The sequence below is a fragment of the Microtus pennsylvanicus genome, chromosome 22, assembly GCF_037038515.1.
Source record: "Microtus pennsylvanicus isolate mMicPen1 chromosome 22, mMicPen1.hap1, whole genome shotgun sequence".
NCBI classification, from domain to species: domain Eukaryota; kingdom Metazoa; phylum Chordata; class Mammalia; order Rodentia; family Cricetidae; genus Microtus; species Microtus pennsylvanicus.
In genome coordinates this window covers 14339356-14359699 of record NC_134600.1, presented here as the reverse complement: position 1 = coordinate 14359699, position 20344 = coordinate 14339356, and the positions used below count along the sequence as shown (strand labels likewise).

The 20344-nt window shown below is 36.9% G+C and overlaps 2 protein-coding genes across 2 annotated transcripts in view; one reads left to right on the top strand and one right to left on the bottom strand.

The window, feature by feature from the left end:
* LOC142839819 (uncharacterized) overlaps positions 1-20344 on the top strand; it is an 88745-nt gene that overhangs the window by 35707 nt on the left and 32694 nt on the right. The window lies entirely within an intron of this gene.
* The window catches only part of LOC142840022 (uncharacterized), a 43580-nt gene that overhangs the window by 7844 nt on the left and 15392 nt on the right, over positions 1-20344 (bottom strand). The window contains 2 exon segments of the mRNA XM_075956502.1: positions 1766-2185; positions 2454-3559. Of these exon segments, the coding sequence (XP_075812617.1) occupies positions 1766-2185; positions 2454-3559 (1526 nt within the window).

The window sequence follows — 20344 nt, the reverse complement described above, 5'->3', positions numbered from 1 at the left end:
GTCATTGTCCTTCTTTACTGCATAGTTGTTTAAACACTGTTTTATATTCTGATATGAAATCTTATTCTTCAACACTGATGAGACTTTGGTTGATTGCTCAGTCAGTTGTCTCTGTCAACTACTATACTTTTAGGAAGCTACTAGACTGCACTACCTGCCTACTCAAATAATATGATTGCTCTTCTCAGGCCTTTGATGGGGTTGAAGATGAGATAATCATACTTACCCTCCTCTTATGATCTGGTTAAGCCATTTCTGCAACATGGACTCCTTAGGATAAAATGCTTATCAAACCATTAGGATGTATTCCTTCCTTAATATTGATTATGCTTATTGTAATTCTGTTCTTTTGTTTTGGTTTTTTGAGACAGGGTTTCTCTGTGGTTTTGGAGTCTGTCCTGGAACAAGCTCTTATAGACCAGGCTGGTCTCGAAATCACAGAGATCTGCCTGCCTCTGCCTCACGAGTGCTGGGATTAAAGGTGCCACCATTGCCTGGCTGCTTATTGTAATTCTAACTTTATTTTTGACATATGTTTCTTATGTACATAGTTTTTTATAGGGTTTGGAATTTCTCATTAAGTTAAATGGGTAGGTGCTGTGAGAGCTCCTCCACTCAATAGCTTTAAGATATCAATCCACTTGGGCATGGTCTCTAACAGTATAAATGAATCTGTAAAGCGTGTGGTTGCTTTCTTGAATCCAGCTCTTGATTCTGGATGCTAGCTATATTGTATATAAGATCCATTGCTCTGTAGGTGCTCACATGACCTATAAAAGCCCAAGGTATTTTTACACTCTATGTGGTGTTTTCAAAAGTCAAAGATTTAGTACGCACATAGTTCAGGGTTTCTCACTCTGACTTGTACAGCCTTCAAAATTCATCATTAAAACATGAACTCAGTGTTACGTGATGAACTTAGAATGAATGCAGCTATATTAAGTAAAATCAAGCACTTCTGTCTCATGTGTTTGTATGTGTGATTATAGGTTTGGGAAGATTGGGAGATATGGTATAAATCTTTAATATTCTTTTGGAAAATGTGTGGATTGTTTTTAATTAAATATCATAAATCAGTCTGCCTTAGCAAGAGGAAGTATTTCACTCAATTACAAAATTAAGCAAAGTTCCATATTTCAGCTATTCATTTTATACTATCACTTTGTATAATTCACCCACGAACAGCTGTGTACCAAGGATTTTTTAATTGTTTTTCATTCAACTATATATTTGTCCACTATCCTCCCTTCCTCCCCTTCTCCCATGATTCCACATCTTCCAAGTTTAGTAAGATCTTGTCTTTCTCTATGTCCTATATAGAATAGATTTATGTATGTATGTGTTTGTTTCCTTTTTGTTGTCTATGTTCTGGACATTGAGAATTGTAGGCTGACTGTCCTCTGTTTTATATCAAAAAGCCACTTAGGAGTAAGTACATACATTTTTCTTTCTGGTTCTGGGTTAACTCACTCTTTTATGATGGTTTTTAGATCCATAAATTTGCAAATAAATTTCAAGATGTAATTGTTTTTATCCACTGTGTAGTACTCCATTGTGTAAATATACCACAATTTCTTTGTCCATTCTTCACTGGAGGGCTTGTTTAAGGTTCTGGCTCTGACAATGTTGCTGTGAACACAGTTGAGCTTTTGTCCTTGTGGTATGATTGAGCATCCATTGAGTACATATCCAAAGGGCATGGCTGGGTTTTTTTTATTTATTTATTTATTTATTTATTTATTTATTTATTTATTTATTTATTTATGTGTTCTTTTATGGCTTTGAAGAGTATTGTGATGTGCAAAGGCCTTACCACACTGATTTCATTCATAGGGTTTCTCTCCAGTATGTATTCTTTTATGGCTTTGAAGATGACTGTGACGTCCAAAGGTCTTACCACACTGATGACATTCATAGGGTTTCTCACCAGTATGTGTTCTTTTATGGCTTTGAAGACCACTGTGACGTGCAAAGGCCTTACCACACTGATTACATTCATAGGGTGTCTCTCCGGTATGTGTTCTTTTATGCAATTGAAGAGCAAAATTCTTTGCAAAGGCCTTACCACACTCATTACATACATAGGGTCTCTCTCCAGTATGTGTTCTTTTATGGCTTTGAAGAGTACCGTGCTGTGCAAAGGCCTTACCACACTGATTACATTCATAGGGTTTCTCTCCAGTATGTGTGAAGGCGTAAGTCACAAACAATGCCACACCAATTTGGGATTATGATTAATAGGGTGATATTTATTTAAAGGGGAAAAAACTTACAGATCACTGTCAGCCCTCTGCGTAACCAGGAAGGAAGTCAAGTCACCGGCGGAGCAGGAAGTGAAGAGAGAGAGGAGAGGGAAGTGGCCGCTTTTTTAAAGGGAGAGAGACCACACCCCAAGGGGCTGGTATCTCAGCGGCGATAGGCTGGAGGAGTGGGAGGACCTCCCGTAACAGTATGTGTCCTTTTATGCAATTGAAGAAGACTGAGATGTGCAAAGGCCTTATCACACTCATTACATGCATGGGGTTTCTCTCCAGTATGAATTCTTTTATGGCTTCGAAGATTACTGTGTTGTGCAAAGGCCTTACCACACTGATTACATTCATAGGGTTTCTCACCAGTATGTGTTCTTTTATGGCTTTGAAGATCACTGTGTTGTGCAAAGGCCTTACCACACTGATTACATTCATAGGGTTTTTCTCCAGTATGTGTTCTTTTATGGTATTGAAGAGCATAATTCTGTGCAAAGGCCTTACCACACTCATTACATACATAGGGTCTCTCTCCAGTATGTGTTCTTTTATGGCTTTGAAGATGACTGTGTTGTGCAAAGGCCTTACCACACTGATTACATTCATAGGGTTTCTCTCCAGTATGTGTTCTTTTATGCAATTGAAGAAGACTGAGATGTGCAAAGGCCTTACCACACTCATTACATGCATGGGGTTTCTCTCCAGTATGCATTCTTTTATGGCTTTGAAGATTACTGTGTTGTGCAAAGGCCTTACCACACTGATTACATTCATAGGGTTTCTCTCCAGTATGTGTTCTTTTATGCCGTTGAAGACCCCTGTGACATGCAAAGGCCTTACCACACTGATTACATTCATAGGGTTTCTCTCCAGTATGTGTTCTTCGATGGTCTTGAAGAGCACTGTAGCGTGCAAAGGCCTTACCACACTGAGTACATTCATAGGGTTTCTCTCCAGTATGTGTCATTATATGCCTTTGAATATGACTGTGGCATGCAAAGGCCTTACCACACTGATTACATTCATAGGGTTTCTCTCCAGTATGTGTTCGTTTATGACTTTGATGATTTTCATAAAGAAGAAAGTCTTCATCATCTTGACCATACTCATAGGCTTTCTCTCCAGTGTGTGTTCTTTTATGCATTTCAAAATGATTGTGATAAGAAAAGACTTCATCACATTGCTTAATTTCACAGCATTTTTCTCTGCTATGTGTTTTTTCATTCCTTAGAAGATGAGTGTTATAAGACAAGACTTCACCACAATGAGAATATACTGAAAACTTCACTCCAGTTTGAATTCTTTCAATCCTGCAAGGATAATTTACACATGTAAAAGCTTTACCACATTCAATGAAGTTGAACCTCATACCTATATAAATTAATTTCATATTTTTTCAAATTGTAAAAAGGAATCAACTATCAAGGTTTTATTTATAGCTTTGTTTAAAATAATGTTTTGTTCTCTCATTAGGTGTCATTTACATCTAGAAAAATATTTGTGATGAGAAATTCCATTGTGCCATGGTTTATCTTTTCATCTATAACTATACCTATACTTTTCTAGGACATTTTTTACATTTTTGAAGAGAACTGCATATACTGAGTGCTTTACCAACTTTACTCCATTCATAATTTTACTATATTGTGAACCACATTTGGTAAGTGAACTAAGACACCCAGAAGTATTTGCATAGACCCAGAACTCATGTTTGTTTGTTTCTTTTTGTTATAATATGAGATTGTATTTGGGTATTAACCATGATGATAGAAAATAAATTAACTTTGTATTTTTGGATCAAACTAAACATGTACACTCTACATAGGAAATACAGTTTATCTTCTTAATTGTTCTTAAGGAGAGGTTTGCTAAATCTTTCTGTATTCCTATGCTCATACACTTGTGTCAAGAGTGACATATCATATATATGAAAAAAAGAATAGTGTATAAAAGATTTCCAAAATGAATCTACAAGGTTCGACTTACACAGACTTGTATAGATATTAAGATTTCTCTACAACAAATGCCCCTTGACTAGTCTGATTTCACTAAACTTAGCACAGTCACAAAAAGTATATGAGTGATACAAGGCTTACCATGGGCTATTGGATTAGTAGAACGTTTTGCAGCTATACTCATCATCACTGAAGTATGTATACATTTTCTGTCATGAATAGCAAGAAGCAAATGAAGCAGCAGTTCTACAACATAGCTCTCGTGGTGCTATTAATCAAATGGTGATATCTGTTCAGGCATTGCTACCTAGACTATTTCTTAAATGAAGGCTTTACAGATGCAATTCACATACATGAAATTGAGGGATATGGATTTGTGAGAACTTAATAACCATCAATACATTTAAAGCTGTACTTATTAACACTGTTGCTTTTGTTTTAAAGTTCCAGAACACATTACAAACTATTCAAGGGAAATTGTTATGAACTTGCCCAAGAAAATTACCTTGCATGTCTTCTAGAACATTGACAATGCTCTTCGGTGTGAAGGTCTTCCCAAATGTATCCTGAAATACAGTACCAGAATATATGTTACTTTATTTAAGAATGTGCAACAATAAGCTTATTATCTTAAGTGCACCTAAGAACTGGGACTGTGTTATTTACCTCATTCTTCTTTCTCTAAAACATATTACAGAACAAAATCATAAACCAAAGAAAAGTTGTCTCCATATTTTGAAACATGAAAGAAATTCATTTTCACCTATAGTAGTTAGGTTTCTGTAGGTCTCCAGCATCACATCTTTGTAGAGATTCTTCTGTGAAGGATTCAGTAAATCCCACTCTTCCTTAGTGAAGTTGACGTGCACATCATCATAGGTCACTTCCTTCAAAAATATACCATATATGAGTACAATGTAAGTAGGACAATAAAATGCATACTTTTTTGAAAGTATAGTTTTATGATTCTGGTGTTCCCCATTCTTGTTCCATGACATAGACAGTCACTTTAGAAGGAAATTGAAAAGGAGAATAAATTCTGTTATTTCTGTGTCCTTTGCATAGGATACCTCCTTATAAGAGCAGTATCTATTCACGGGGAAAGAAAAAGAGAAAAGATCAACAGTATGTTGTATGCATGAGAAAATTAATGACTACAGAAAGGAAAAAAAAAGATGGACAAACTGGGCATATTGGTGTATTTTGCCTTTAGCACAACACACAGAAAACAGAGGTGTGTATATTTGTTTGTGAATGCCAGTCAAGATTTAACAGAACTGTTTATCTATTTTTGGATACCATGTATCTTGTCAGAGGTTGAGGCATGAACATGTCTTTGCCCAAAGGCCAGTTTTGAAAACAAGAAAACAAGCTTTGAGTGTCTTCGGTTCTCAACATTCTCTGGAAAATAGATCAATGCTACCAGTAGTAATCGTGTCTCACTTCAACAGTACCCTAGGTTATTTAAATTCCATATTTTAAAGCTTTTTGAAGTGGTTAAAGATTACCTACCTATAAAAAATGTATTCTTTTTTGGGGGGGGGTTTCAAGACAGGGTTTCTCTGTGGTTTTGGAGCCTGTCCTGGAGCTAGCTCTTGTAGACCAGGCTGGTCTCGAACTCACAGAGATCCGCCTGCCTCTGCCTCCTGAGTGCTGGGATTAAAGGCGTGCGCCACCATCGCCCGGCCAAAATGTATTCTTTATGTGTCTAAAAAACCTGATTATTCTAACTATAAGTATGACAAACATAGATGACTATTGATCTATAATTCTAATATCTATATAACTTAAAGACTAAGACTTCATATTAGAATATTGTACAATAAACAACTGTACAACAAATGAGGACAATGGGCTCAAAATGTAACCAATGAATAAATATCTTGATCAGTGGAAAAAATGTACATTGCAATTTGATAAATATATTTATCAATATATAAAATGTTTTAAGCAGAGGTAGAAGCATGAACGCATACAGTATTCAATATTTAACATTATATCAATGTACAAAAATCTATATCAAAGCAATTGCCTATAAATTATAACTCACAAGCATTCACTCTATTACTCACTATTATTATTAATGTATAAACTCACACTAATCTATTATTACATCCAATTTTCCCTTTTTTTCAAAGAAATCCCTGAGCCCATAAAATTTCCCTTCTAACCCACAACCCTATACCAATTATAATCAACCCCTAAATGATTTCCCTAACCGTAAGACAAACATTGTTGGAAGTCTTTTAGAATTACTTCCAGCTGACATGGGGGTGATGTTCTTTCTATGTGATCCTGTGAAAGTAAAATGATGGTTACATTCCAAGATTACTGTCTGGTATAATTGCAAATAGTCTCTGAGTATTTTGTAAAGGATTTTTGATCTTCCTCTTATAAGGTCTGTCCAGAACATTGTAAAAAGTGGACCAGTTCTGCTAACCAAGTTGGAACCATCTTGAGCAGCTGGTACACAAAACAGGTCTGGTAGTAGCACTATCATCATCATGCCATCGTATCAACCAGGTTGAGTTGTTGTTGTGGGGCCCCAACTTCTTCCTGGAAACTTCAAAATTACTGCAGGAAAATTCATTGTTCATTGTGGAAAACTTAAACATTATTTATATAGTCATATACAGACATATATATTCAATGACATGTACAATAGAGACAAAAATAGAAATGTAGAAAAATGAAAATTTTTCTAAATTCCTTTTTCTTTGTGTCCCATGCTCCTGACATGAGAGAGAAACTCTGAATTTTTATTTTAATGACATGCTTAGATTTATACAGGGAAAGAGCCAGTGTCCATCTCTAAAACCAGCTCTATATCTTCATAAATATACATCCACTTACAAAAGGCACCCAATGAAATGATAGGATAAAAGTATAAATTACTGAATCTAAAAAGAATAAAGGGGCATATATGTGTATGATGTAAAAGTGTAGATCACTAAAATTAATTTTAGAAAGTAACTACTTATTTATATATATTTACATTGATGTAGATATGGATGCTCCCTTTTGATATAAACTTGACATTTTTATTAAAACATCCTATGATTTTTATATTCTTAAACTATTTTACCTAATTCAACTCACTTGAACGTGCCATGATAATTTCTAGTCCTTGAGAGTTATTATTATAAACCAATTAGGATATAAAGTACTGCATGTTAGTACTTTGTTATTTATTACAATTGAAATTATACTCACGTTAGGTATGTTTTCAACATTATTTTGAATTTCATTAGCTGATTCAAATGAACATACTTTAGAGAAAATGTTTGCTGAAGTAAAGCAAACTTTGTCTTTTTAGGGATTACAAATTACTTGTGAAAATATACAAAAAATGATTATATTAATCATTCAGCATATAAAATACTTTTACAAAAATTTGAGCCCAAAAGTTAAAAATTATTTGTGGAATCTTAATAGTTTTCAGAAATTGTTGCAAGACATTGATCATCTATATCCCAATATTGGAGTAAAAAATTGAAAAGAGTAATTAGAACCAAACCATAAAAGGTGACAAGGAGTTAAATAGTCAAAGAGAATTATCATCTAAAGCAAAGAATAAATAGTTTAGTGGAAATAAAATTATAGGAGGCACTTATGTATTGTCTGGATGTGAAGTTTTGTTACATTCAAGACTTTTTTGATACAGGTTTCTCTGTAGCTTTGGAATGTGTCCTGGAACTACCTCTTCTAGACCAGGCTGGCCTTGAACTCCACCTGCCTCTGCCTCTGCTGGGATTAAAGGCTTGAGCCACCACCTCCTGGCCTTCATTCTAGACATTTTATGCTCTATGAATTCCCTATAGGAATTTTACTACAAAGGAAAGATATTATCTTATAATCAATATTTTAAACATATAAACATACTAAAAAAATAAAAAGTTATGTGGAAAAAAAATCCGAGTTTTTTTTTGGTTTTTTTTTTTTTGGTTTTTCGAGACAGGGTTTCTCTGTGGTTTTGGAGCCTGTCCTGGAACTAGCTCTTGTAGACCAGGCTGGTCTCAAACTCACAGAGATCCGCTTGCCTCTGCCTCCCAAATGCTGGGCTTAAATGCATGTGCCACCACCTCCTGGCTCTGAGTTGCTTTTAAAAAGAAAACTGAAACTTCATCTATTAGCAAGAATGTACCAAGGTTAAATTGTAGCATGTTTTACTAATGTAGAAATTGAATCATTACAGACAGAAAGTGAACATTGGCAAAGAGCTTACAGTAATTTCTTGGGAGAAATTAACAACAAATATTCCTTTAGCCATAATATTAATGATCATATAGAGAAGTAACTAATTCTAGGGAAAGGCTCCATCTAGCTTCCTATATTTAATTTTGGGTTTGAGTCTCTATCTGATATCTAGGCATACATAACAAATACTCATCCTTTAACCTCTTACAGATTGGCTGCATATGACAATTAAAATGCTTAAGTTTTTTGCAATGAAATATGAGCATGCATTACAGTGACTTTGAAGTCTCCAAAAGAAGTGTGAGTAACGCAAGGAAGATTTCAACTGCACTGTGTAATTGTTTCACCATCTAAACATCAGGTTTGGACTACAAACTGTTCGGGACAATATTAAAATGGTACATTGAGATGATTGAGACTGCTGGGAACATATGTTTTAATTAAGCAAACAGTTATTTTGGAGGTTTGAGGAAGAGATGATGGGCAAAAGCACAGACAGGTTCAATGACGGAATTGAATCAAAGACCCAGATATTAATCCTCACACCTATGAACACCTGATTTTTGACAAATAAGCTAAAATTATACAATGAAAAAAGACAGCATCTGCAACAAATGGTTATGGCATAACTGGATATCAACATGTAAAGGAGTACAAATAGATCCATATCTATCACCATGCACAATATTCAAGTCCAAAGGGGATAAAGGCCTTAATATAACTTGGACCTCACTGAAACTGATAGGAGAGAAAGTGAAAAGTAGCCTTCCAAGTATGGAACTAAAGACCACTTCCTAAATATAACACCTGTAACACAGAGTCTGAGAGGAACAATTAATAAATGGGACTTTCTGAAACTGAGAAGCTTCTGCACAGCAAAGGACACAGTCAATAACACAATAAGGCAGCTTATTGAATGGGAAAAAAATTTCCAATCCCATATAAGATAGAGGACTGATCTCCAAAATATATAAAGAACAAAAGAAATTAAACATCGAAATTTCAAATAATTCTATTAAAAATGGGGTATAGAACTAAACAGAAAATTTTCTATAGAATAATCTCAAATGGCCAAAAGACACTTAAGGAAATGTTCAACATCCTTAGCCATCAGGGAAATGCAAATCAAAATGACTCTGCAATACCACCTTCCACCTGTCAGAATGGCTAAGATCAAAAACACCAATGACTGCTTATGCTGGAGAGGATGTGGGAGTAAGGGGAAGACTCTTCCATTGCTGGTGGAAATGCAAATTGTACAACCACTCTGGAAAACAGTATGGCAGTTTCTCTGAAAATTAGGATTCAACCTACCTCAAGACCCAGCAATACAAATGACAATGGTGTGAACTCCCTTATACATCAATATTGGTTGTAAAGTAAAGGATATTCATGCTACAATCCACAGACACAGGGTTAGTTAACAACAAAGGATCAAGGGAGGGATACATTGATCTCCCTGAAATGGGCACTAGAATAGGTCTTCTGAATTGAATGGTGGTAGTTGGGTATGGGAACAGGAGAAATTAGGATCAGGGTGCTTGGATGTAGGGACAATGAGGAAAGACTACAGAATTGGGGAACATTAGGGAGTTTGTACGGTACCTACTCGTAAATACTCGTTAGATTGTATAAAATGCCACTAGCAAGGACTTTTAGGAAAGAGGGATAAGAAGCCTGTGAAGTCTTCTATAACAAAGGAAAGTATTCAACGTTGGGACTGTGACACTACCCAGCAACAGTTACATCTACATCTAGTCCTTCTTGCAAGATATGTTGAGTTATTTGTTCCCCAGAACTTGTAGGAGTAAACAACAAATAACTCATGAAACTTCAGGCCCATTCCATTAGAGGGAGACAATGCCCATCCTAATTGGATGTCCAAGACCTGAAGCTCACTACACTAAAATCTATGAGAGAACCAAACAAGATAGGAAAAATGTCCATGAAATGATTTCTCATGATATTCTGCTATTCTCATAGAATGGTGCCTCCGCCAATTGTTATCAAATTGGCCTAATCAGGGAACTCAAAGCAGCAGGAGCAGACACAGGCAGTCAAACAATTAGAGGAGATAAGGAGACCCTGCTGCCAATGGGGAGCAACCGCCTCCCACCTTAGTTGAGGACACTAGGTTAACACAGCCCACAGAATCAACTAAGCAGGGGTTATTGGTGCTCACAGAGACTCATAATCCTATAGGGGCCTGTGCTAAATGCTTTGCATATATGTTATCAGTTCATACGTTGGTGTTTTGTGGGACTCCAAGACGTGGTGCATGTATATGTGGAGTGTACTTTAACTCATTTGACAGCTTTTGAGTCCACTTTTCCTCATTCTGGGTTTATATATCCAGGCTTCATGTGGATTCTGCATAGTCTTACTTTAACTTGTTGTACCATGTATGTGGGCTGGTTTTCCATGTCTAGTTGACAATGACTAGAGACATCAGAGATAAGGGAGCCTCAGAAAAAAAAATCCTTCCATGGGATTCAGAAATGAGGCATTCTCTCAATGACTGATCAATGGCAGAGGTCACAGCCCATTGAGAGTTGTGTCATCCCTGGGCTGGTCTTGGGTTCTATAAGAAGAGAGGATGAGTAAGTCCTATGAAGTAAGAAAGTAAGAAGCACTCCCCCATCACATTTGCATCAATTTTTGACTCAACGATCCTGCCCTTCTTAATTTCCTTCCCTGATATTCTTTAATAGTGAACAACAATATGGAATTATAAGCCAACTAAACTTTTTTCACCCAATTTTGCTTATTGGTCATGGTGTTTCATCACAACAGCAGAATCCCTAATTAAAACAAGACACCATGTTTTGTTGATGTGTATGAGATTTTAAAGGTAAACAAAGAAGAGAGATTTGGGGAAATGTGAGACTGAGATGAATGGTGGAAGAATGGATGAAGAAAATGTGTTGCATTTACACAATGGAGTATCACACAGCAGAAAAAATGACATCTTGAAATTGCAGGCAAATTTATGGATCAAGAACACATCATACTGAGTGAGGTAACCCATACCCAGAAAAACAACTATACAGTGTCCTCACTCATAACTGGATTTTAGACCTTAAGCAAAGAAAACCAGCCTACATTCTCAACCTCAGAGAACCTCGATATCAAAGAGGAATCTAAGCCAAATACACATGGATATAATCTACATGGAAAGTAGAAAAAGACAGGAGAAGAAGGGAGGAGAGCAGAGAAATGTATATATGTCAATAAAAACAATTAAAAAAAAACAAGAAATGACATACACTACCGACTGCCTGGACAGTCACCCAAGATCCCACTCTACTGTTGGACTTTTAACGTTAGCCTATACACATAGAAGATCTGACCAAGTTTGTGTGAAGCAGGAATTTTGAAGGATTGTCCTTCTTTGCCATGGCAATGCTCAGCTGTCACTTTTTTTTTCTGTCCTGCCTATCTAACTTAGACAGTATACTGTCAGTAGTTAACTCAAAAAGCAGTTTCTTGCCAGTGCCTAAGTCTTGCCAGCAAGAAAGTTATCTACATTTAGTCATTTCTATGATATCTATCATTTCTCTGAAGTAGATTGGTGTTGTTAGGAACAGACATGTTTTGCCATAAAAGCCTTGTATAATCATAACATCCTAAATGCCATATTTTGAATAGAATGCCATATTTTGAATAGAAAATGCTTGATGACTTATTTAAAATGTATTTTTGGCCAGGGTGATGGTGCATGTTTTAATCCCAGTACTTATGTGGCAAAAGCAGGTTGATCTCAGTGTGCTCAAGGCCAGTATGGTCTACAAGGTGATTTCCAGGACAACCAGAGTAATACAAAGGAACCCTATCATGGGAAAAATGAAAATGAAATGTCTTTTTGTTTCACCTTGAAAGCCTACATAACATGACTATATGTATGATTATAATATGTAACTATTAACTTATAAATTTATTAATTTAAATAGCTTGTAATAGTAATTTTCAGGAATAGAGATTTATTTTACATCATAAAGTGACTTGTTGGGCACAAAACCTTACATAAGAGTAGAAATGTATGTACAGTATGTTTTATCAAAAATAACCTTGAATTTCCGTAAATATACAAAAATATGTTTAGTAAGATTAGAAACATCTACAGTATAACAAAAATAATTTCAAATATGTATTAATATACAAAAATCCATACTAATGTAAAATATTTAATAGAAATAGTTGTCTCTTATTAAAATCAAATTAGTAATCTATCATTTATACTATAAGTTCTATATCCCTCCCTTTTTCTTTTCACAACAAGATACCTGAATATTATCTCCTTTGTTTATATTTTTTACCATTACCCATAGTAACTTGTTACCACCTCCACCTCAATGATGACATAAATCATGACCTAAAGGATGACCAAACTGCTTACCCCAACACTTGGGAATATGGGAATCATGCTTTTAAAATTATTTTTGATGTCTGTGAACAATGGCATCTATAAGGGTCCTTGAAATAAACCCAGGATAATTTCAATTCATGGGAGAATTGCCTGAATTATCTCCTTCCAGTCTTTGTGTAATGGGAAAGTGGAGGAATTATCTCAAGTTCTGGCTAGTGTAGTGTATGAGGACCATCTTAGATAGTAATCTTGGAATTGTCCTGAATAATTTATAGCCCAAAGCTGACCTTTGGAGGAGGGTAGTCAGTTTAGTGGCATTACCACACTCAAGAAGGATTCAATGGTGTGGGCCATATGCCCGTCTTTAAGATTTTAATGCTCACTGCTAAGAATGATCGTGGTTTACTGTATAAAACCTTTTAAGTGCTGTATGGAGTAAAGCTCAAAGCAGTTAAAGGAGCACAGATTTTTATTTATATACAGAATTCAAAACCTTAATTTTAAGTTACTTGATAGAGATTTAGACCCAAAATAATGAATAGGAATTAAGAAGAAGCCTTTTATTTAAATTAGATTTTAGATGTAGTGCATACTGATCTTATTCATAAATCCTGTAGTCAGATAGTAGTGCTGAAAGCTGAAAGATCAGAGAAGTACAGCATCCAGCCACTAGTTTTAGCTCTATAAAATTTCCAGTCCAATGTGGGAGCCCAGGTGTGACTCAGTTTCCATCTGGAGTCTTCTCAGACTTAAAGATTCTATTTGAGTCTGAACATGCCTGCTGTTCTTCTTCTAGTAACCTTGAGGGCTGTGAATAACATCTGTGTTATCCAACAGAGAAAGCATTTTGCCCAGCTCAAAGAGTCCATTTTTTTCTATTAATATTTGGGCTAGTGTAGGCCAGCCAGGGGCACCCCTAGTTAGTGATTAGAAGCTGCTTAGCTGAATCAGATAATGCACAGGTTTGAGCTGCCTCCAAGCACAGTGCAGGGAGGTGGGGAGCTGACTGTACTGCTTTTTGATCTGCCTTTTGACTGTGTTTAGTATATATGCTGGCTGAGAAATAAACTCAGGCTGTTTTCTATTGACCTTTCATCTTCTCAGTCTAACCTATGATTTTGTCTTCATTTCTCTTAATCTAACTTTTCCTTTACCTCAGCATTCCCTCCAAGGGAAGCCCTAGATAAATGTTGTAAGACTCACCAAATGGGGTATCCTGTCTCTATAAGTCCTCAGAGTGAATGCTGTTTCTACAAAACACTCAATCCTAAACTCCTCTCCTGTACCACCTTATATTCCTCTCTCTGCCCAGGCATGCCACTTCCTATCTGCAACTCCTTAGTGATAGGATTAAAGATGTGAGACTCCAGCATTGACTCTACAACAAACTAGTATGACTACTGGGATTAAAGTTGTGTGTCAGTATTGCCTGGGGTGTAAGGCTGGCCATGGCATCTGTTTACTTTATGATCTTCAGGCAAGCTTTATTGTTAAAATATAAATGAAAAAATAAAATTAAATAATTAGAAGCAAGCATCTGAGATCAAGAAGAGAAAAGTAAAACTGTTAATCACCAAAGACTCTAAAAAATATTCTGAGTACAAGCTGGAGAAGGTCCATCGTTTTCAAAAACAATAAATGATATAATTAAATTATGGTTCACAAAATCAGCAATATAGATGACACCATTGACAAAACAAGGCACAAACACAAACACAAATCTACACACACACACAAATATATATATATATATATATATATATATATATATATATATATATATATATATATATATACACACACACACACACATAATTAATTCTTAAAGAAGAACAAGGTTCTAATCAAAATCACTGAATCACTGGCCATCACACATCCTGTACACTCCTGTTCTTTCCTTTACCAATAATAGAAAATGGGTTCTGTGAGAAGGGCTGTTTCACCAAAATTTACAATATTCACTTGAAGTCTTCTAATGTTTTACTTTACAGAAAATAGATTTGATTACTGAAAGCATTTCATTCTCTTTTGATAAACAAAATGATGTGTTAGGATCACATACCATGTTGTTTCCTACAATTGGTGATGGAATCCAAGTCTGCATCACAGTGAGGAAATGAAATCTTTTTAAATGAAATTTAAAGAGAACAGATTTTTAAAGAATCAGTTTATATGTAAATCAACTTGATTTACTCTAACTACTTGGAGTTCCAAGCACTTCTGAAATTAAGGTTACTGCTATTTTTTGTGTATGTCTTTGTATTTTTTGGGTATGATATTTTCTATATGATTGCTGGAAGTGATCAAAGCTTCAGGGAGTCAGGGAGATAGAGGAAGAGGATGAGAAGTTAAAGGAGCTACAAAATGAGGTAGAGAAGCAGATGACTAAGAGTACAACCCCAGGCAATGCTGGCTCAGTGATCATCTCTTGAGGAGAAGATGGAGGCTGATGCCAGTTCCATCTATGTTGGCAATGTGGACCATGGTGCAACAGCAGAAGAGCTGGAAGCTCACGTTCATGGATGTGTTTTCATTCAACTGTGTTACTACAGTCTGTGTCAAATTCAGTGGCCCTGCCAAAGGGTTTGTATATATAGAATTCTTAGACAAAGAGTCAGTGAGAACTTCCCTGGCTTTAGATGATTCCCTGCTTAGAGGGAGACAGATCAAGGTGATTCCCATCAGCAAAACAGACGGGTTACCCGTGTGCCCAATACTGTGCCCAAACTACCAATTACAACAGCTCCCAGTCTGGATTCGACAGTGGTTTAAACAGCTGGCCCTTGCATCAAAAAAAAAAAAAAAGATATAAAAAAAGAAAAGAAAACCAGAAGGTGGAAATTTCTTTTTGAAAAAGATATACTGGGCTGGAGAGATGGCTCAGGGGTTAAGAGCATTGCCTGCTCTTCCAAAGGTCCTGAGTTCAATTCCCGGCAACCACATGGTGGCTCACAACCACTTGTAAAGAGGTCTGGTACCCTCTTTTGGCCTGCAGACATACACACAGACACAATATTGTATACATAATAAATAAATAAATACATAAATAAATATAAATAAATAAAAATAAATACAAAAGATATACTGTGGAAGGGGGGAGAATCCCATAACTAACTGAGGAGCAACCTGCTCTGGGCAGTAGGGCAGGCCCAGGGAGTAAGACAGGATTGACATATTCCCTCTGGAGATTCGATATGGACGCTTCTCAAATGTGCAACCTGCTCCCTGTTTTCCTGCTCCACTTCACTCTCCTTGGGCCTGCCCAAGGGTAGGTGGGCACAGATGGTAGGAGGCTGTTTTTTTTTTACCTAGAGCTCTGGAGGGCACCAATTTGTTCAGCGTGTTTCCTTCCCTCATCTTCTTTCTGCTTTTTGGAGTCCCGGCCTGCTCCTGATTTCCCAGGTCTAGGAACATGCTACCCATCTTTCCTTGGGCCGCCTGCCTTTCCAGTTTGTCTGCTGCATTTTTTTGGTGGTGTTTTGTTTATTTTTCTGTCATGAGTGTCTTTCTTTGTAGATTTTTGTAGCGGGAAGAACTCACTCCCAGTGGATTCAGTATAAATTCCACTTACCCTGGAGAAATACACTACTTTGTTTTGGGAAGTTTTGCACTGTGGTTTTTGTTGTTGTTGTTGTTTTGTTTTATTTTTGTTTACATTTTTCCCTTTAATTTGGAGGCAATGGGAAGAATTGGGAATAAGGATGTGGTATCTGCATTTTGTTTATTTTTTAACCTCAATTATAAGGGATGTGTTTTTTTAAATATGTGTCATGAGGAAAGTTGTTTATGAAAAAAGGAAAATGATTTAAAATTTATTTTCTTCTACATGGATTATGGCCCAAGATGTGAATTATGCTCTATCTACCTGCCCAACACAATACACACCTGAGAAATCTCTGCAGATCAGAAACTCCTTTGTTCCCTGGAACTAAGCTTCACTGGATCACATCATTGCAGCTAGTGGCAGGATCACATTAAAGCCTTCTAATCATGCATTGCTAGAAGATCAATATCATCATTTCCTACCAGTTCCTAAACTATTTGTAATCTTTATAACACAAATCTGACATTGGAATGCAATATTGAGAACTTCTGGAAACTAGACAATGATTTTCTTAATCTCTCTTCCCACTGCACACCAACAGCAGTGTCCATGTGTGTAAAATAGATAATAACCATCATATTTTGACTTTCCAGAGACTCCCCCGCCCCAATAAATTCATATACAGGGAGGCTCAGAGGACAAGGGACACTGCCAACATGAACCACATGGACCAACATAACTACAGTCTGCCTCATGATCAGTGCAAGTCACAGCAGAAATGACAGTTCAACAGGCCTGATCACCCAACACTCACCACGGTATAGCTTGTGATCTTCCTTACTATTCCTACTGCAGAGGCCAAATAGAATCATGGAAAGAATCCACAAACTGTCTGCTACTAGTACTCCCCATTGCTAACCCTTCCCAGAATTCCTCACAGGCTAGGGCCACCTATATGGGCCTCACATTATTAGCAGCTCTTCTATAGGAGGATCAGAGATCAAATGACTCAGACAGCACAGTTCTTCCAGTTCTGCCCTCCCAGCCCAGCATACAGAGCCCTGGTTTAGAATGTTTATATTTAGTACACATAATTCGACTCTCCTACACTACATCCTGTTCCTCATCCAAAGCACAGGGACCTTTGTGTGCACATTCCATTGTACACTCACTTTCCAGTGCAGCCATCCCATTGCCTCAGAGATGGGAAATCCTGAAGACAAACACAGGTCACATTCATAAAGGAATCACTGTTCCTGTGTAACTGTGGTTACTTTGTAAGTGTTGTTAAAGAAAAACAAACCATGAATTAGAAAACAATCTGGATCATGTTAGGGCTTGGAGGGAGCAAAGACAATGTGAATATGATGTAGTTTTAATCTCAAAAATTATTTTGAAAAGTAGAAATAGGCTAAAAGCCATGTCCTCCAGAGACTAGGGATTTGTATTAGAACACAATAAATATTTGTCATGTATTTTCCCTAAGGATGAAGATCTGAATTCAGAAAAGTAATAGTCCTGTTAAGCAGGGACACAATATTTTACCCAGATCATCTATTTTGGTTTTTCGAGACAGGGTTTCTCTGTGGTTTTGGAGCCTGTCCTGGAACTAGCTCTTGTAGACCAGGCTGGTCTCGAACTCACAGAGATACCCCTGCCTCTGCCTCCCGAGTGCTGGGATTAAAGGCGTGTGCCACCACCACCTGGCAAGTCTGGTGTTTTAGATACAGTTCCCCCTCTGCTAAATTCTACTTTGTGAGACTAATTATTTCTTAAGTGTGTGCCACCACAGCCCAGCCAGATCATCTATTTTGGATGAACTATTGTAATATTGCAATTAGGTTTCAAGATAAGGTCAGTCCCACACCCAGATTGCCATTGTCTGTGGACTGCAAACAATGGTCAATCACAATAATAATATAGCATCGCAACTGATCAGTCAGGGCTCCCTGATTCCATGTAAGTAATCTCAGTTAAAGGAGGAAAGCTCTCACCCTCAGGCCAACCTCTCACTTCCTGCACTGTCTCCACCAGCTTCAAAGTTGGTCAATGAGTTCAACTCTTATACCAATCCCTCTTCATTTCTAAGTCCCCAATAAAAGCCAGAATGATTAGCAGACACTCATTAACTGCTCTATTTTTCTTTCTCACTGACTAGAGAAGGACAAACCTGGAAGGAGTTGCAGGACTGTCTTCCTAGAATGGTCAACAGAGGCAGGATTAGGTGTTGAAAATAATTCTCAATTACATAGCATGAGGCAACCCTAAAGTATTGGAGACATTGTTCTACATAGAAATCAACATAACTTGAAAGAAATGAAATGAAACTATCAATGATTTAGAAACATCGGAGAACAGAAACAAATAGAGATAAGAGAAGCAATAAACTTAAAGAAGGTATTTGAAACTGATACCAAAAAGTGATTTTTAAAGTGATAATAATAATGCACTTTTAGCTGGGCAGTGGTGGTACACGCTTTTAATCCCAGCACTCAGAAGCAGAAGCAGGCAGATCTTTGTGAGTCTGAGGTCAGCCTGGTCTACAAGAGCTAGTTCCAGGAAAGGCTCCAAAGCTACAGAGAAAGCCTCTCTCAATACACCAAAAATGCACTTTTGAGATTAAATAAAATTTTCTATATTGACTTTAAAAATGAGTAGGCTAAGAGAGACTTACATACATTTAATCTACATGAGAAGTATAAAGAATAAAAAGACAAGATCTCCTGAGTAAATTGGGGACATGGGGACCTTGGGAGAGGGTTGAAGGTGGGAGTAGAGAAGGAGGAAGTGAAGCATTGAAAATTGTAGAGATCAGTAAATTTCAATTAAAAAAATATCGATCATATCTGCAGAAATTTCCCTAATTGCAAATTCAATGTTCCTTGACTCAAGATAACCTTCCTAATCTGGACACCCACACAATCTGGTCTGCGTTCATTCACATGACATTAATTTACACATGCTGGGCAATTACAAACCTCTCCTGCTACCACGGTCAGGCCCTTTTTCATAGTGGTGGCTGCAACAGCTGATTGCCTATGCTGTGCCCCCCGCAGTATACACAATAATCTATTCTTCCTATTGTGGTCTGAGGAGAGAAGAAATGCTCCATATGCAAATTCTTTTTTTGTGACTGCGTTGACAGTCAACTACATGGCTCAAATGCATTATTTTATTTTATTTTAATGTATTGGTTTTGTTTGAGACAGGGTATCTCTGTAGCTTTGGTGCATGTCCAGGAACTAGTTTTTGTAGACTCTGCGTGCACCACTAGTGCCAAGCAAATACATAATTTTAAAACTGTGAATTAGTACAGTCATTTAAGAACTTTGAAGACGTAATATAGAGGACTCTCAAGGTTGCCCAGGAAAGCAACAGACAGGGACTAAGGCCACCTGAGTCAACATAACAGAAGTTGTCTCAGAAACAATATTTCTATTGGGATGGAAATGCAGCTTTTCTAGGATTAATATGACTTTCTACTGAGAAATCAAAAAACACATTTAGAAGATTAATAAAGAAAAGTCTCTTTAATGATGTTATGCATTGATCTCTGCCCAATGCTCAAGGGGAGCTAGGTTAGACAGATTTTGCATTCAATATATGCTGTTATCCATAAGTATTTCTTAGGATAATGATCCAGATTATAGTTTGGACAATTGAAATAGAAACAGGCAAATTGTCAGTCTAAACATTTAGGCAAAAGTATTCTCAGGACATTCTCTTAAGTATGCCAATGACATGTTACAGCAGGTCATTCTTAACTGACAGGGTCCTAAGGTGAAGATCATGAGGGGGGAGAAAAACTGGACTGGACAAGTAAAAGATAAAAAAGATAGGGTGGGGAGATGTTGCAGAAAATATATCCCATACTTAGTAAGATTCTGAAGAAAAATAGCATCTTAATTGGGCAGTGGTGGGGTACGCCTTTAATCCCTGCACTCGGGGATTTTTTGAGATGGCGATTTCTCAGTAGCTTTGGAGCCCTTAGACCAGACTGGCCTTGAACTCAAAGAAATTCACCAGCCTCTGC